Raw genomic sequence first — 14,977 nt, forward strand, 5'->3', positions numbered from 1 at the left:
GCCTATAGTCCCAACTACTCAGGAGTCTGAAGCAGGAGAATCTCTTGAATCTGGGGGGTGGAGGCTGCACTGAGAGCCGCGATCATGCCACTGAACTCCAGCCTGGGAGACGGAGTGAGACTCTGGCTAAAAAAAAGGAAACAAAAAAAAGTGTAAATAGATGGTTTTATTTAAGAAATCTAAATTAAATGTTAAAGGTCACCATAACCCTTGTATACTAAATATGAGAAACTAGTTAATGGGTGATGTTTAAGAAAAATACCCATTTATAAATATAAAAAGGAAGTCAGTCATGGTGGCCCATGCCTGCAGTGCCAGCACTTTGGGAGACCAAAGCAGGAGGATCACTTGAGCCCAGGAGTTCAAGACCAGCCTAGACAGTATGGCAAGACCCTGTCTCTATTTTTTAAATTAAAAATATATTTAAAAATAAATATACAAAAGAAGGCATCGGTGTTTAAGAGTATACAATTAGTGTTTTAGTCCACTTTTATCAGTGGCCTTTTCATGATAGTAACTTTCTGGGGATTTCATTTCTGTTGGGGTCTTCAGGGGCTCCAATAAATAGCATCCCTTTTCTCTGCTGGAGTGCTGAACTAATTGAGAAATAAAAATGTCAGCATGTAGGGAGTCGGAAAAGCCTCTTTACCATAGTGAAAGCTAGGATAGAGAGAGCAATGCAGAGAGATGATCTAATTACTGTTGCCAGCTCCTTACCCACCAGTTCTACCTCTCACCGAAGTCTAGAACAGCCCATTCCACTCCAGGGAAAGTTCACATCTGCCGAGCAGACCGGCCTACCCAGTCCCACTTCCTGTGGGGGGCGGGAGAAAGAAACCAAACTCCAACCCTCCAGGTAACTTGCCCTGCCTCTCTGGGTAGGATACAGGGATAGGGTAAGAGGTCACTTACTTGATAAAAGATGTAAGTAAAAGATCCTTTCTCATGCAATCTGGAGTAAAAGAAAGTAGTTTATGCCCTTCTCCCAACATTTCAATTTGTCAGATTCACATTATGAATATTTCCCAAAAATTTGTTGAATGAAACAATTCAATATTTAGCTGTATTTACAGTAGAAAAGTGCTATGATTTGTTATCATTTATCTTTAACTTCATGTTTTTTAAAAAATATGTATTTGAAGAGCATTTACTATAGCCTTGTATAATACCGTATTTATTTGGATTAAAAGAAAAGCAGAGAGTAAATATAAATACTTGAGACAGCTTGATTATTTTACTGATACTTCTTCCAGGTCATAGTTTTACAAGCCTAGTTACTTTCTTATTGCCTGCCATGAGCAAGAATTATGCTGGATGAAACTGAGCCAGTGACCTTCCATTGGAAGACATCACAGTCTAGTGGAAAAGGGAAGTTATTACAGCATTAGTGCTCCCTACCACAGAGTGTGAGCAGAGGGTTTGGGTTATATAAGTGATGGAAAACTAATGAGAACTGATGATGTATTTAAGAAAACATACTGCTTCTATGTTAAAATACATGCATGAAGACTTTGTAAAGTTTTGAACTGGAAATCCCATTTCATTACCAATTTTCCACCACTCTTACAGAAGTGGTGAACCAGTCATTTCAAATAAACCAAAATTATTTAGTCAAAATTTAATTCTTTAAGCTATATTTTGTAAGTTGTTCTCTCTTAGTGTTATGCCATCAAGGTATTTGGTGGAGTAGGGGGGAATATATGACATAACATTTTTGTTTTATTAATCCCTTTGAATTAAAGGGTAGGGGTGGCATACTGCTCCCTCAGAGTAATAGCTAGGAAGTGAATACTCATTAGATGTCTTGAATGGCAATTCAAAGGTAATCTTTATTTACTCACTCAAATTTTATTTTAATCGTAGAGTCACATATGAGCAACTAGAGCCCAAACAGGGAACACTGTGTGAGTATGTAAAGCACCTCATGGAATGGGAAGGACGCACATTTAGAGTCAGACCAACCTGGGTTTAATCCTTGCCACCGAATGACAGATTGATCTCTGCCCACAAAAAAACATGATACTTACTTCATTAGGCTCTTCTGGAGATTAATGTTTAAAATCCAAGTTTACAATGTAAGAGAAATTGTCAAACAACAATGGATCGAGAGTGTTTAGGAAATAACTTAGTACCATTTAGCTATAAAATTTGAATGAGGGGATGCTAACAGAGCTTCCTTTGATAGTACAGTTGATGTCTGCCTGTCTGAAAATGCAGATGTTGTTAAGAGGTGAAATCATAAAGCAACCATGTAGAACAGTAGGATATTGTGTAAATAAATAATAGGACATCCAGGAATAGGTATGGCTAAGAGTATAGATAAAAACATTTTTATATGATACAGCTAAAGTAGGATGTGTATATCTTACAATTAAACACAGGTTTTTTAAATGTGCAGAAAAACTGAAAAGAAACTCACCAATCACATGCATTGTTGGAATAATAGAATTATGAGTGATTATTTTATTTCTCCCCTGCCCAGTACCATGAGATTGCTTTTATAATGAGAAAAATGTGAGATAGTTATGCCTTGTGAACAAAAAGTTTCTTCTCTTTATAGACAAAACACAAAGTAAGTTCCTTAGTGCTTGGTTCCATTATTAAGACAACCAAAGAAACAGATCATTAATCTTAGTTCCTCTAACTATTTAGGCATCAGTCATTTATCTGTTATGGTTTTCTGTCAGCTGTTATTATTTGGTGGACCATGTTGTCTATGGAAAATAGAAATAGAAAAATTCAAATTAATGTATCTTTTTAAAAGCAGTGTTTTTGTGTTAATACTACAGATTTATTTGAGGTTCCTGGATTATCAAATGGAGCACTCAAATGAATGCAAGAGAAACTTCGTTGCAGTCTATGATGGAAGCAGTTCTATTGAAAACCTGAAGGCCAAGTTTTGCAGCACTGTGGCCAATGATGTAATGCTTAAAACAGGAATTGGAGTGATTCGAATGTGGGCAGATGAAGGTAGTCGGCTTAGCAGGTTTCGAATGCTCTTTACTTCCTTTGTGGAGCGTAAGTAAATAATTCCTATAGTATTGAGATCTTTTACATATTTTTCACTCATTCACAATGCACTCAGCATTTACTTTTTAAAAATATTTATTTTAGGATGTATTTTTTTTTGTTTTACTACAGCTCTTTTTAATGCAAGAATATTAAATTTAAAATGTTTTAAATTTTATTTAATTTTTGGAGGTGGGGTCTTGATTTGTTGCCCAGGCTGGCCTTAAACTCCTGGGCTCAAGCGATCCTCTGCTTCACCCTCCCAAGTAGCTGGGACTACAGGCACATGGCACTATACCAGACAGCATTTACTTTTGACAAAAATATGCAAGTCACAAGGTAGAAGCAACTGTATCTTGGTCCCTGTTCTCTTGGAATGGACTGTCATGGGTGAAAAAACCATGTTAACATATCAATTGGAACACTCATTATAAAGGTATAAACAAGTGGTAGAGATTACAGACAGGGAAGACTTATACTTTCTCTCAAGATTTTCTAACTTATTAGTAGTATTAATTTAGCTTGGTGAAGAGTTATGAATCCACGAAACTATGGTCATCAAAGATTTAGATATGCCATAGATATTTTTCTTTTTAAATAACTTTAAACTTACAGAACATTGTAAAAATGATAAGAGTTCCCTATGTGCCATTCACTCAGATTCCCCTAATGCCAACATCTCTCAAAGCCAGAATAAAACTGAAAATTAACACAGATAACACTATTATTAACTAAGCTATAGACCTGATTCCAGTATCTCTAGTTTTGCCATGAAGGTCCTTTTATGATCCAGTTTCCCACATTGCTTTTAGTTGTGAAGTATCCTTAGCCTTCTCCATCTGTGACAGTGACTCTGTCTGTGTCTTTCCTTGGCACATTGTCAAGAGTACTAGCCAGTGTAGTAGACTGTCCATCAGTTTGAGTTTGTCTAATGTTTCCTAGGGATTCCACCGAGGCTGTGTGTTTCTGTCAGGAATACCACAGAAACTGTGGTGCTCTTCTAACTACATCATGTCAGTGAAGCAGCGGTACATGGTATCATTTTGTCTTATTGCTGGTAATGTTAACTTTGATCACTTCCTTAAGGTGCTGCCAGTTTTCTTCACTAAAAAGTTGCTATTTTTTTTCCTTTCTAATTAATAAGTCTCTTTGAGTCTATGCCGACATCTCCTCACCCACTAATTTTAGCATCCATTGTTGGCTTCTGCCTGTAACAGTACTGTAGGGTTTACCTGATCATGATTTTCTGTTTCCATCATTCCTTCTGTATACATTAATTAACATTCTGCTGTGAGAAAAACTATCCCTTTTTCCTCACTTATTCAGTTATTAATAATTACGTCAGTATGGGCTTATGGATATTTTATTTTGTTCTGTTGTTATAATATTAATATTATTATTATGACCAGGCATCGTGGCTCACGCCTGTAATCCCAGCACTTTGGGAAGCTGAGGCAGCAGATCACTTGAGGTCAAGAGTTCGAGACCAGCCTCAGCAACGTGCTGAAACCCCCATCTCTACTAAAAATACAAAAATTAGCTGGGCGTAGTTGGTGCCTATAGTCCCAGCTACTCAGGAGGCTGAGGTGGGAAAATCACCTGAGCCCAGGAGGTCAAGGCTGCAGTGAGCTAAGGTCACACCACTGCACTCCAGCCTGGGTGAGCAGAGTGAGAATGTCTCAAAAAAAGTTATTTTTCTATGATACTAACATTATTTTGTTGCTCAAAGCCCAAGCTTCAGCCATTGGAAGCTCCTTCAGTTTGCCTCCTGTGTCCTCTCAGCATACCCAATTAATAGTTTTTTAATTATTTTCTTACTTTATGGCAATTCTGGATGAACCAGGCTCAACTTGTGTTTTCTCTGACCCAACCCTAGATCAACCGTATTTCCAAGGAGCCCTTTCTTCATCTTACAGAGAGAAACCTAATTTATCTAAAATGGATTAATTTGTTTAATCCTAATATACACAAAAAGTAACTTCACAATTGCTAATCCATATCCCTTTGAGAAATTTCCTAACGAAGTACCTTATGTACAGTTCTTTTTGTGTTTAGTTTTACTGTCAAGATACTGTTTTCCAGTTACTCAGGCTAGTGGTTTATATTTCATTTTGTGCTCCCCCCACATCATGGTTTCTATACATTATTTTTATGTGGGGGTTCTGGGAACATAACTGTTGTTCCTAGAGAGCCCACATCCCAAGAGGGACACTTGGAAGTGTCCTTGCCTCCTTCATTCTCTGCCGTCCATTTCTACCCTCTACCTGGATTTATTTTTGTACAAATGAGCAGATACATGTGTATTTTCTTATGTGACATTTTTTCTTACTTGAAGGACAGTGTTACTCTTTTACACTTTATTTTTTCAACTTAAAAGTATATCCTGGTCAGGTGCAGTGTCTCACACCTGTAATCCCAGCACTTTGGGAAGCCGAGGCAGCATATCACTTGAGGTCAGGAGTTTGAGACCAGCCTGGGCAAGGTGGCGAAACTCTGTCTCTACTAAAAATACAAAAATTAGTGGGGCATGGTAGCATGCGCCTATAATTCCAGCTACTGGGGAGGGTGAGGCATGAAAATCGCTTGAAACCAGAAGGTGGAGGTTGCAATGAGCTGAGATCAGGCCACTGCACTCTCCAGTCTGTGTGACAGAGTAAGACCCTGTCTCAAAAATATATATATATATATCCTGGAAACCATTCCATATCAATTCACAGAGCACATTTGTATTTTATAGCTGCATAGTAGAGCATTGTATATACCAACTTTATTTTATCTTCTACTTATGGTGGGCATATAGGTTATTCCCAATATTTGCAGTTATAAACAAGCTGCAGTGAATAATGTTATGCGTATGTCTTTCTGTATTGTTGGAGACGTGTCATCAGGATAAATTCCTACAAGTGGGATTGTTTGGTTAAAAATAGTTGCGCAGTTTTTTGGTTAGATATTGCCAAATACCCTTCCAGGAGGGTTGTAGCTTTTTTTTTTTCAACTGTGGCAAAATATACATGGTATAAAATTTACCCTCAGTCACTTTTAAATGTGTAAATCAGTGGCATTAAGTACATGCTCATTGTTGTGCAACCATCACCACTTTGGAGCATTTTTATCATCCCAAACTGAAACGCTATACCCATGAAACAGTTCCTTCCCATTTTTTTCTCTCTCCCTACGCTGGTAACCTCTGTTCTACTTTCTGTCTCTGAATTTCCGTATTCTAGGTAACTCATAGTAGAATCATATAATATTTGTCCTTTTATGTCGGGCTTACTTCGCTTAGCATAAGGATTTCAAGGTTCATCCATGGTATCTTTTCATGGTTTATCCATATGGTCATATGTATCAGAATTTTATTCTTTTTTAAGGCTAAATATTCCATAAGTAAATGCCACATTTTCTTTATACATTCATTCATCAGTTGATGGATGCTTGATTGTTTCTACCTTTGGGTTATGATGAGTAATGCTGCTGTGTAGAATTGTTGGATCATATGGCAAATCTGTGTTTAAGTTTTTGAGGAACCAGCAAACTTTTCCACAGTGGCTGCACCATTTTACACACTGACCAGCAGCACATAGAGGGTTCCGGTTTATCCACATCTTCACCAATACCTGTTATTTTTCGTACTTTTGGATAATAGCCATCCTAATACGTGTAAAGTAGCATCTCATTGTGGTTTTGATTTGCCTAACGATTAGTAATATTGAGCATTTTTCCATGGGCTTCTTGGCTATTCATGTATCTTCTTTGCAGAAAGCTCTCTTCACATCCTTTGCCCGCTTTTGATTTTTTTTTTAAGTTGTAGACATTCTCTGCATATTCTGGATATTAGTCCCTTATGTATGTGATTAGCAGACTTTTTTGCATTCTGTTTGTTGCCTTTTCACTCCCTTTATATAGTGTCCTTTCAGGTACAAAAGTTTTTAATTTTGGTGAAGCCCAATTTAATGTGGTTTTTGTTGTTGTTGTTTTTGGTGTGATATCCAAGAAATTACTGTCAAGACCAATGTCATAAAGCTTTTCTCATACGTTTTCTTCTGAGAGTTTTATAGTTTTAGCTTTTGTAATACATTTAGGTCTTTGATCTATCTGGAGTTAATTTTTGTATATAGTGTAAGTTAAGGCTCCAACTTCATTCTTTTTCATGTGGATATCCAGCTTTCCCAGGATCATTTTTTGAAAACGCTGTCCTTTCCCATTGAATGGTTTTGACACCCCTGTCAAAAATCAATTAGACCTGGGCACAGTGGCATGAAATGCGAATGAACCATGAATAGCCAATCTGTAGTCCCAGCTATACAGGAGGCTGAGGCAGGAGGATTGCTTGAGTGTAGGAATTTGAGACCAGCCTGGGCAGGAGTTCAAGACCAGCTTGATCAACATAGCAAAACCCCATCTCTATTTTTCTTTAAAAAAAAGAAAGACCGGACACAGTGGCTCATGCCTGTAATCCCAGCACTTTGGGAGGCCAAGGTGGGTGGAACACCTGAGATCAGGAGTTTGATACCAGCGTAGCCAACATGACGAAACCCCATCTCGACTACAAATACAAAATTTAGCCAGGCTTGGTGGCACACGCCTGTAATCCTAGCTTCTCGGGAGCCTGAGGCAAGACAATCACTTGAACCTGGGAGGCAGAGGTAACAGTGAGCCGAGATTGCGCCACTGCACTCCAACCTGGGCAACAGAGCTAGACTCTGTCAAAAAAAAAAAATTTTATGTGAAGATTTATTTCTGGCCTCTCAATTCTGTTGGTCTATATGCCTGTTGTTATGCCAGTAGTAATTGTTTTGATTACTGTAAATTTGTAATAAGTTTTGAAATCAGGACGTGTCAGTCTTCCAACTTTTTTCTTGTTTTTCAAAATTGGATTGGCTATTCATGGTTCATTCACATTTCATGAATTTTAGGATAACTTTTTCTATTTCTGCAGAAACACTATTGGGATTTTCAAAGGGATCATTTTGAATCTGTGGGTCACTTTGAGTAATATTGTCATCTTAACTGTATGAAGTCTTCCCATTCATGAACACAGGATGTATATTCCCTTTGATTTTTCATCTTTAATTCATTCCGCAATGTTTTGTGGTTTTCAGCATATGAATGTTTTGCCTCCTTGGTTAAATTTATTCCTAGTATTTTATTCTTTTTAATGCTATTATACTGGAATTATTTTCTTCCTTTTCTGATTGTTAATTGGCAGTGTTTAGAAGTGCAACGGATTTGTGTATGTGGGTTTTGCATCCAGCAACTTTGTTGACTTAGTTTATTAGCTCTAACGGGGTGTGGGTGGGTGGGGGGGTGTGATCTTTAGGGTTTTCTGCATGTAAGATTGTGTTTTTTGTGAACAGAGAAAATCTTATATCTTCCTTTCTAATTTGGATACGTTTCATTTCATTTTCTTGCCTAATTGCTCCAACCAGAACTTCTAGTATATATTCAATAGAAGTGAAATTGGGTATCTGTCTTATTCTTGATCTTAGTGGAGCTCTGTCCTTCACTACTGATTATGATGGTAGCTCTGGGTTTTTCCTATATGGCCTTTGTCATGTGAAGGAATTTTTTTTTTCTATTCGTAGTTAATTGAATGTTCTTATCATGAAAGGCTGTTGAATTTTGTCAAATGCTGTTTTAAAAATTCATTGAGCTGATCATGTAGTTGTTTTCCCTTACTGTAAATGTGATGTATTAAATTGGTAGGCTTTTGTATATTGAACCACTCATGCATTCTGGGAATAAATCCCACTTGTTCTTGGTGTATAATCATTTTATATGTTGCTGAATTCTGAAGTAGTAATTTTCTTGAGGATTTTTATGTTAATATTCGTAAGGGATATTGGTCTTTAGTTTTTTGTGTGTATCTTTTTCTAGCTTTGGTATCAGAATAATTCTGGCCTCATAGAATGAGTAACTAGTGTTCTGGCCTCATAGAATGAGTAACTAGTGTTTGTTCTTCAACTTTTTCAAAGAGTTTGGGGATTAGTGTTAACTTTTTTTATTATTATGATACTTGAAGTTCTGGGATACATGTGCAGAGCGTGCAGGTTTGTTACATAAGTATACACCTGCCACGCTGGTTTGCTGCATCCATCAACCCATCATCTACATTTCTCCTAATACTGTCCCTACCCTGGGCCCCCACCCCCCAACAGGCCCCGGTGTGTGATGTTCCCTCCCCTCCCTGTGTCCGTGTGTTCTTATACTTCAACTCCCACTTAGGAGTGAGAGCATGCAGTGTTTGATTTTGTTCCTGTGTTAGTTTGCTGAGAATGATGGTTTCCCGCTTCATCCATGTCCCTGCAAAGGACATGAACTCATCCTTTTTTATGGCTGCATAGTATTCCATGGTATATATGTGCCACATTTTCTTTATCCAGTTTATCATTGATGGGCATTTGGGTCGATTCCAAGTCTTTGCTATTATGAATAATGCTGCAATAAACATATGTGTGCATGTGTCTTTATAGTAGAATGATTTATAATCCTTTGGGTATATATCCAGTAATGAGATTGCTGAGTCAAATAGTATTTCTAGTTCTAGATCCTTGAGGAGTCTCCACACTCTTCCACAATGGTTGAACTAATTTACACTCCCACCAACAGTCTAAAAGCACTGTTTCTCCACATCCTCTCCAGCATCTCTTGTTTTCTGACTTTTTAGTGGTAGCCATTCTAACTGGCGTGAGATGGTATCTCATTGTGGTTTTGATTTGCATTTCTCTAATGACCAGTGATGATGAGCTTTTTTTCATATCTTTGTTGGCTGCATAAATGTGTTCTTTTGAGAAATGTCTGTTCATATCCTTCACCTACTTTTTGATGGGGTTGATTTTTTTTTCTTGTAAATTTGTTTAAGTTCCTTGTAGATTCTGGATATTAGCCCTTTGTCAGATGGATAGATTGCAACATTCTGTAGGTTGCCTGTTCACTGTGATAATAGTTTCTTTTGGTGTGCAGAAGCTCTTTAGTTTAGTTAGATCCATTTGCCAATTTTGGCTTTTGTTGCGATTGCTTTTGGTGTTTTAGTCATGAAGCCTTTGCCCGTGCCTATCTCCTGAGTGGTTATTGCCTAGGTTTTCTTCTAGGGTTTTTATGGTTTTAGGTCTTAGGTTTAAGTCTTTAGTCCATCTTGAGTTAATTTTTGTATAAGGTCCAGTTTCTGGAAGGGGTCCAGTTTGAGTTTTCTGCATATGGCTAGCCAGATTTCCCAATACCATTAAATAGGGAATCCTTTCCCCATTGCTTGTTTTTGTCAGATTTGTCAAAGATCAGATGGTTGTAGATATGTGGCGTTATTTCTGAGGCCTCTATTCTGTTCCATTGGTCTATATATCTGTTTTGGTACCAATACCTTGCTGTTTTGGTTACTGTAGCCTTGTGGTATAGTTTGAAGTCAGGAAGCATGATGCCTCCAGCTTTGTTCTTTTTGCTTAGGATTGTCTTGACTATACAGGCTCCATTTTGGTTCCATACGAAATTTAAACTAGTTTTTTCTAATTCTGTGAAGAAAGTCAAATGGTAACTTGATGGGGATAGCATTGAATCTATAAATTACTTTGGGCAGTATGGCTATTTTCACGATATTGATTCTTCCTATCCATGAGCATGGAATGTTTTTCCATTTGTGTCCTCTCTTATTTCCTTGAGCAGTGGTTTGTAGTTCCCCTTGAAGAGGTCTTTCACATCCCTTATAAGTTGTATTCCTAGGTATTTTATTCTCTTTTTAGCAATTGTGAATGGGAGTTCATTGATGATTTAGCTCTCTGTTTGTCTATACACCTATTGGTGTATAGGAATGCTTGTGATTTTTGCACATTGATTTGTATTCTGAAACTTTGCTGAAGTTGCTTATCAGCTTAAGGAGATTTTGGGCTGAGACCATGGGGTTTTCTAAATATACAATCATGTCATTTGCAAACAGAGACAATTTAACTTCCTGTCTTCCTGTTTGAATATCCTTTATTTCTTTATCTTGCCTAATTGCCCTGGCCAGAACCTCCAATACCATGTTGAATAGGAGTGGTGAGAGAGGGTATCCTTGTCTTGTTCCGGTGTTCAAAGGAAATGCTTCCAGCTTTTGCCCATTCAGTGTGATATTGGCTGTGGGTTTGTCATAAATCACTCTAATGATTTTGAGATACATTCCATCAATACCTGGTTTATTGAGAGTTTTTAGCATGAAGGAGTGTTGAATTTTATAGAAGGCCTTTTCTACATCTATTGAGATAATAATGTGATTTTTCTCATTGGGTCTGTTTATGTGATTGATTTGTGTATGTTGAACCAGCCTTGCATCCGAGGGATGAAGCTGACTTGATTGTGGTAGATAAGGTTTTTGATGTGCTGCTGGATTTAATTTGCCAGAATTTTACTGAGGATTTTCACATCGACGTTCATCAGGGATATTGGCCTGAAATTTTCTTTTTTGTTGTGTCTCTACCAGGTTTTGTTACCAGGAAGATGCTGGCCTCATAAAGTGAGTTAGGGAGAAGTCCCTCTTTTCTGTTGTTTGGAATACTTTCAGAAGGAGTGATACCAGCTCCACTTTGTACCTCTGGTAGAATTCGGGTGTGAATCCATGTGGTCCTGGGCTTTTGTTGGTTGGTAGGCTATTAATTATTGCTTCAATTTCAGAACTTGTTATTGATCTATTCAGGGATTTGACTTCTTCCTGGTTTAGTCTTGGGAGGGTGTATGTGTCCAGGAATGTATCCATTTCTTCTAGATTTTCTAGTTTATTTGCATAGAGATGTTTATAGTATTCTCTGATGGTAATTTCTATTTCTGTGGGATCAGTGGTGATATCTCCTTTATCATTTTTTATTGTGTCTATTTGATTCTTCTCTTTTCTTCTTTATTAGTCTGGCTAGCAGTCTATTTTGTTAATCTTTTCAAAAAACCAGCTCCTGGATTCATTGATTTTTTGAAGGTTTTTTTTTTGTATCTCTATCTGTTTCAGTTCTGCTCTGATCTTAGTTATTTTGTCTTCTGCTAGCTTTTGAATGTGTTTGCTCTTGCTTCTCTAGTTCTTTCAATTGTGATGTTAGGGTGTCAATTTTATATCTTTCCCACCTTCTCCTCTGGGCATTTAGTGCTATAAATTTCCCTCTAAACACTGTGTTAGCTGTGTCCCAGAGATTCTGGCACGTTGTGTCTGTTCTCATTGGTTTCAAAGAGCTTATTTATTTCTGTCTTAATTTTGTTATGTACCCAGTAGTCATTCAGGAGCAGATTGTTCAGTTTCCATGTAGTTGTGTGGTTTTGAGTGAGTTTCTTAATCCTGAGTTCTAATTTGATTGCACTGTGGTCCGAGAGACTATTTGTTATGATTTCTGTTCTTTTGCATTTCCTAAGGAGTGTTTTACTTCCAATTATGTGGTCAGTTTTAGAATAAGCGTGATGTGGTGCTGAGAAGAGTGTATACTGTTGATTTGGGTTGAAGAGTTCTGTAGGTATCTATTAGGTCCGCTTGGTCCAGAGCTGAGTTCAAGTCCTGGATATCCTTGTTAATTTTCTGTCTCGTTATCTGTCTAATATTGACAATGGGTTGTTAAAGTCTTTCACAATTATTGTGTGGGAGTCTAAGTCTCTTTGTAGGTCTCTAAGAACTTGCTTTATGAATCTGGGTGCTCCTGTATTGGGTGCATATATATATTTAGGATAGTTAGCTCTTGTTGCATTGATCCCTTTACCCTTCAGCATTGATCCCTGTAATGCCCTTCTTTGTCTTTTTTTTTAATCTTTGTTGGTTTAAAGTCTGTTTTATCAGAGACTAGGATTGCAACCTCTGATTTTTTTTTTCTTGCCATTTGATTGGTAAATATTCCTCCATCTGTTTATTTTGAGCCTATGTGTGTCTTTGCACATGAGTTGGATCTGCTAAATACATCACGCTGATGGGTCTTGACTCTTCATCCAATTTGCCAGTCTGTGTCTTTTAATTGGGGGCATTTAGCCCATTTACATTTAAGGTTAATATTGTCATGTGTGAATTTGATCCTGTCATTTTGATGGTAGCTGGTTATTTTGCCCATTAGTTGATGCAGTTTCTTCATAGTGTTGATAGTCTTTTTAATTTGGTATGTTTTGCAGTGGCTGGTACCAGTTTTTCCTTTCCATATTTAGTGCTGCCTTCAGGAACTCTTGTAAGGCGGGCCTGGTGGTGACAAAGTCTCTCAGCATTTGCTTGTCTGTAAAGGATTTTATTTCTCCTTTGCTTATGAAGCTTAGTTTGGCTGGATATGAAATTCTGGGTTGAACATTCTTTAAGAATGTTGAGGCTGGGTGCGGTGGCTCACACCTGTAATCCCAGCACTTTGGGAAGCCAAGGCTGGTGGATCACGAGGTCACGAGTTCAAGACCAGCTGGCCAAGATGGTGAAACCCCATCTCTACTAAAAATACAAAAATTAGCTGGGCGTGCTGGCGGGCACCTGTAATCCCAGCTACTCGTGAGGCTGAGAGAATTGCTTGAACCCACTGAACCCAGGAGACAGAGGTTGCAGTGAGCCAAGATCACACCACCGTGACAGAGCGAGACTCCATCACACACACAAAAAAAAAATGTTGAATATTGGCCCCCACTCTCTTCTGACTTGTAGGGTTTCTGCAGAGTGATCCGCTGTTAGTCTGATGGACTTCCCTTTGTGGGTAACCAGACCTTTCTCTCTGGCTGCCCTTAACATTTTTTCCTTCATTTCAACCTTGGTGAATCTGACGATTATGTGTCTTGGGGTTGCTCTTCTCGAGGAGTATCTTTGTGGTGGTCTCTGTATTTCCTGAATTTGAATGTTGGCCTGCGTCGCCAGTTTGGGGAAGGTTTGCTTGGATAATATCCTGAAATGTGTTTTCCAACTTGGTTCCATTCTCCCTGTCACTTTCAGGTACACCAGTCAAACATAGGTTTGGTCTTTTCATATAGTCCCATATTTCTTGGAGACTTTATTCCTTTTCTTTCTTTTTTCTCTAATTTTGTCTTCCTGCTTTGTTTCATTAAACTGATCTTCAATCTCTGATATCCTTTCTTCCACTTGATCCATTCAGGTGTTGATACTTACGTATGCTTCATGAAGTTCTCATGCTGTGTTTTTCAGCTCCATCAGGTCATTTATGTTCTTCTCTAAACTGGTTGTTCTAGTTAGCAATTCCTCTAACCTTTTTTCAAGGTTCTTAGCTTCCTTGCATTGGGTTAGAACATGCTCCCTTAGCTCAGAGAAGTTTGTTACTACCCACCTTGTGAAGCCTACTTCTGTCAATTCGTCAAACTCATTCTCCATCCAGTTTTGTTCCCTGGCTGGCGAGGGGTGGTGATCCTTTGGAGGAGAAGAGGCGTTGTGGTTTTTGGAATTTTCAACCTTTTTGCACTGTTTTTCCTTATCTTCATGGATTTATCTACCTTTGTTCTTTGATGTTGGTGACCTTCGGATGTGGTTTATGCATGGATGCCCATTTTATTGATATTGATGCTATTCTTTTCTGTTAGTTTTCCTTCTAATAGGCCCCTCTGCTGCAGGTCTGCCGGAGTTTGCTGGAGGTCCACTCCAGACCCTGTTTGCCTGGGTATCACCAGTGGAGGCTGCAGAATAGCAAAGATTGCTGCCTTTTCCTTTCTCTGGAAGCTTTGTCCCAGAAGGGCACCCACCAGATGCCAGCTGGAGCTCTCCTGTGTGAGGTGTCTGTCGACCCCTGCTGGGAGGTATCTCCCAGTCAGGAGGCACAGGGGTCAGGGACCCACTTGAGGAGTCAGTGTGTCCCTTAGCAGAGCTCGAGTGCTGTGCTGGGAGGTCTGCTGCTTTCTTCAGAGCTGGCAGGCAGGAGCGTTTAAGTCTGCTGAAGCTGCACCCACAGCCACCCCTTCCCCCAGGTGCTGTCCCAGGGAGATGGGAGTTTTATTTATAAGCCCCTGACCGAGGCTGCTGCCTTTCTTTCAGAGATGCCCTGCCCAGTGAAGAGGAATCTAGAAAGGC

General features: G+C 38.6%; 1 protein-coding gene across 1 annotated transcript in view; it reads left to right on the plus strand.

Annotated features, from left to right (window-relative positions):
- Window positions 1-14,977, plus strand: part of NETO2 (neuropilin (NRP) and tolloid (TLL)-like 2) — a 61,132-nt gene that overhangs the window by 30,533 nt on the left and 15,622 nt on the right. Inside the window, exon 7 of the mRNA XM_011952603.1 lies at window positions 2,790-3,018. Within this exon, the coding sequence (XP_011807993.1) occupies window positions 2,790-3,018 (229 nt within the window). The remainder of the gene's footprint in view (window positions 1-2,789; window positions 3,019-14,977) is intronic.

Source organism: Colobus angolensis, unplaced genomic scaffold, assembly GCF_000951035.1.
Source record: "Colobus angolensis palliatus isolate OR3802 unplaced genomic scaffold, Cang.pa_1.0 Scaffold343, whole genome shotgun sequence".
Lineage (NCBI taxonomy): Eukaryota > Metazoa > Chordata > Mammalia > Primates > Cercopithecidae > Colobus > Colobus angolensis.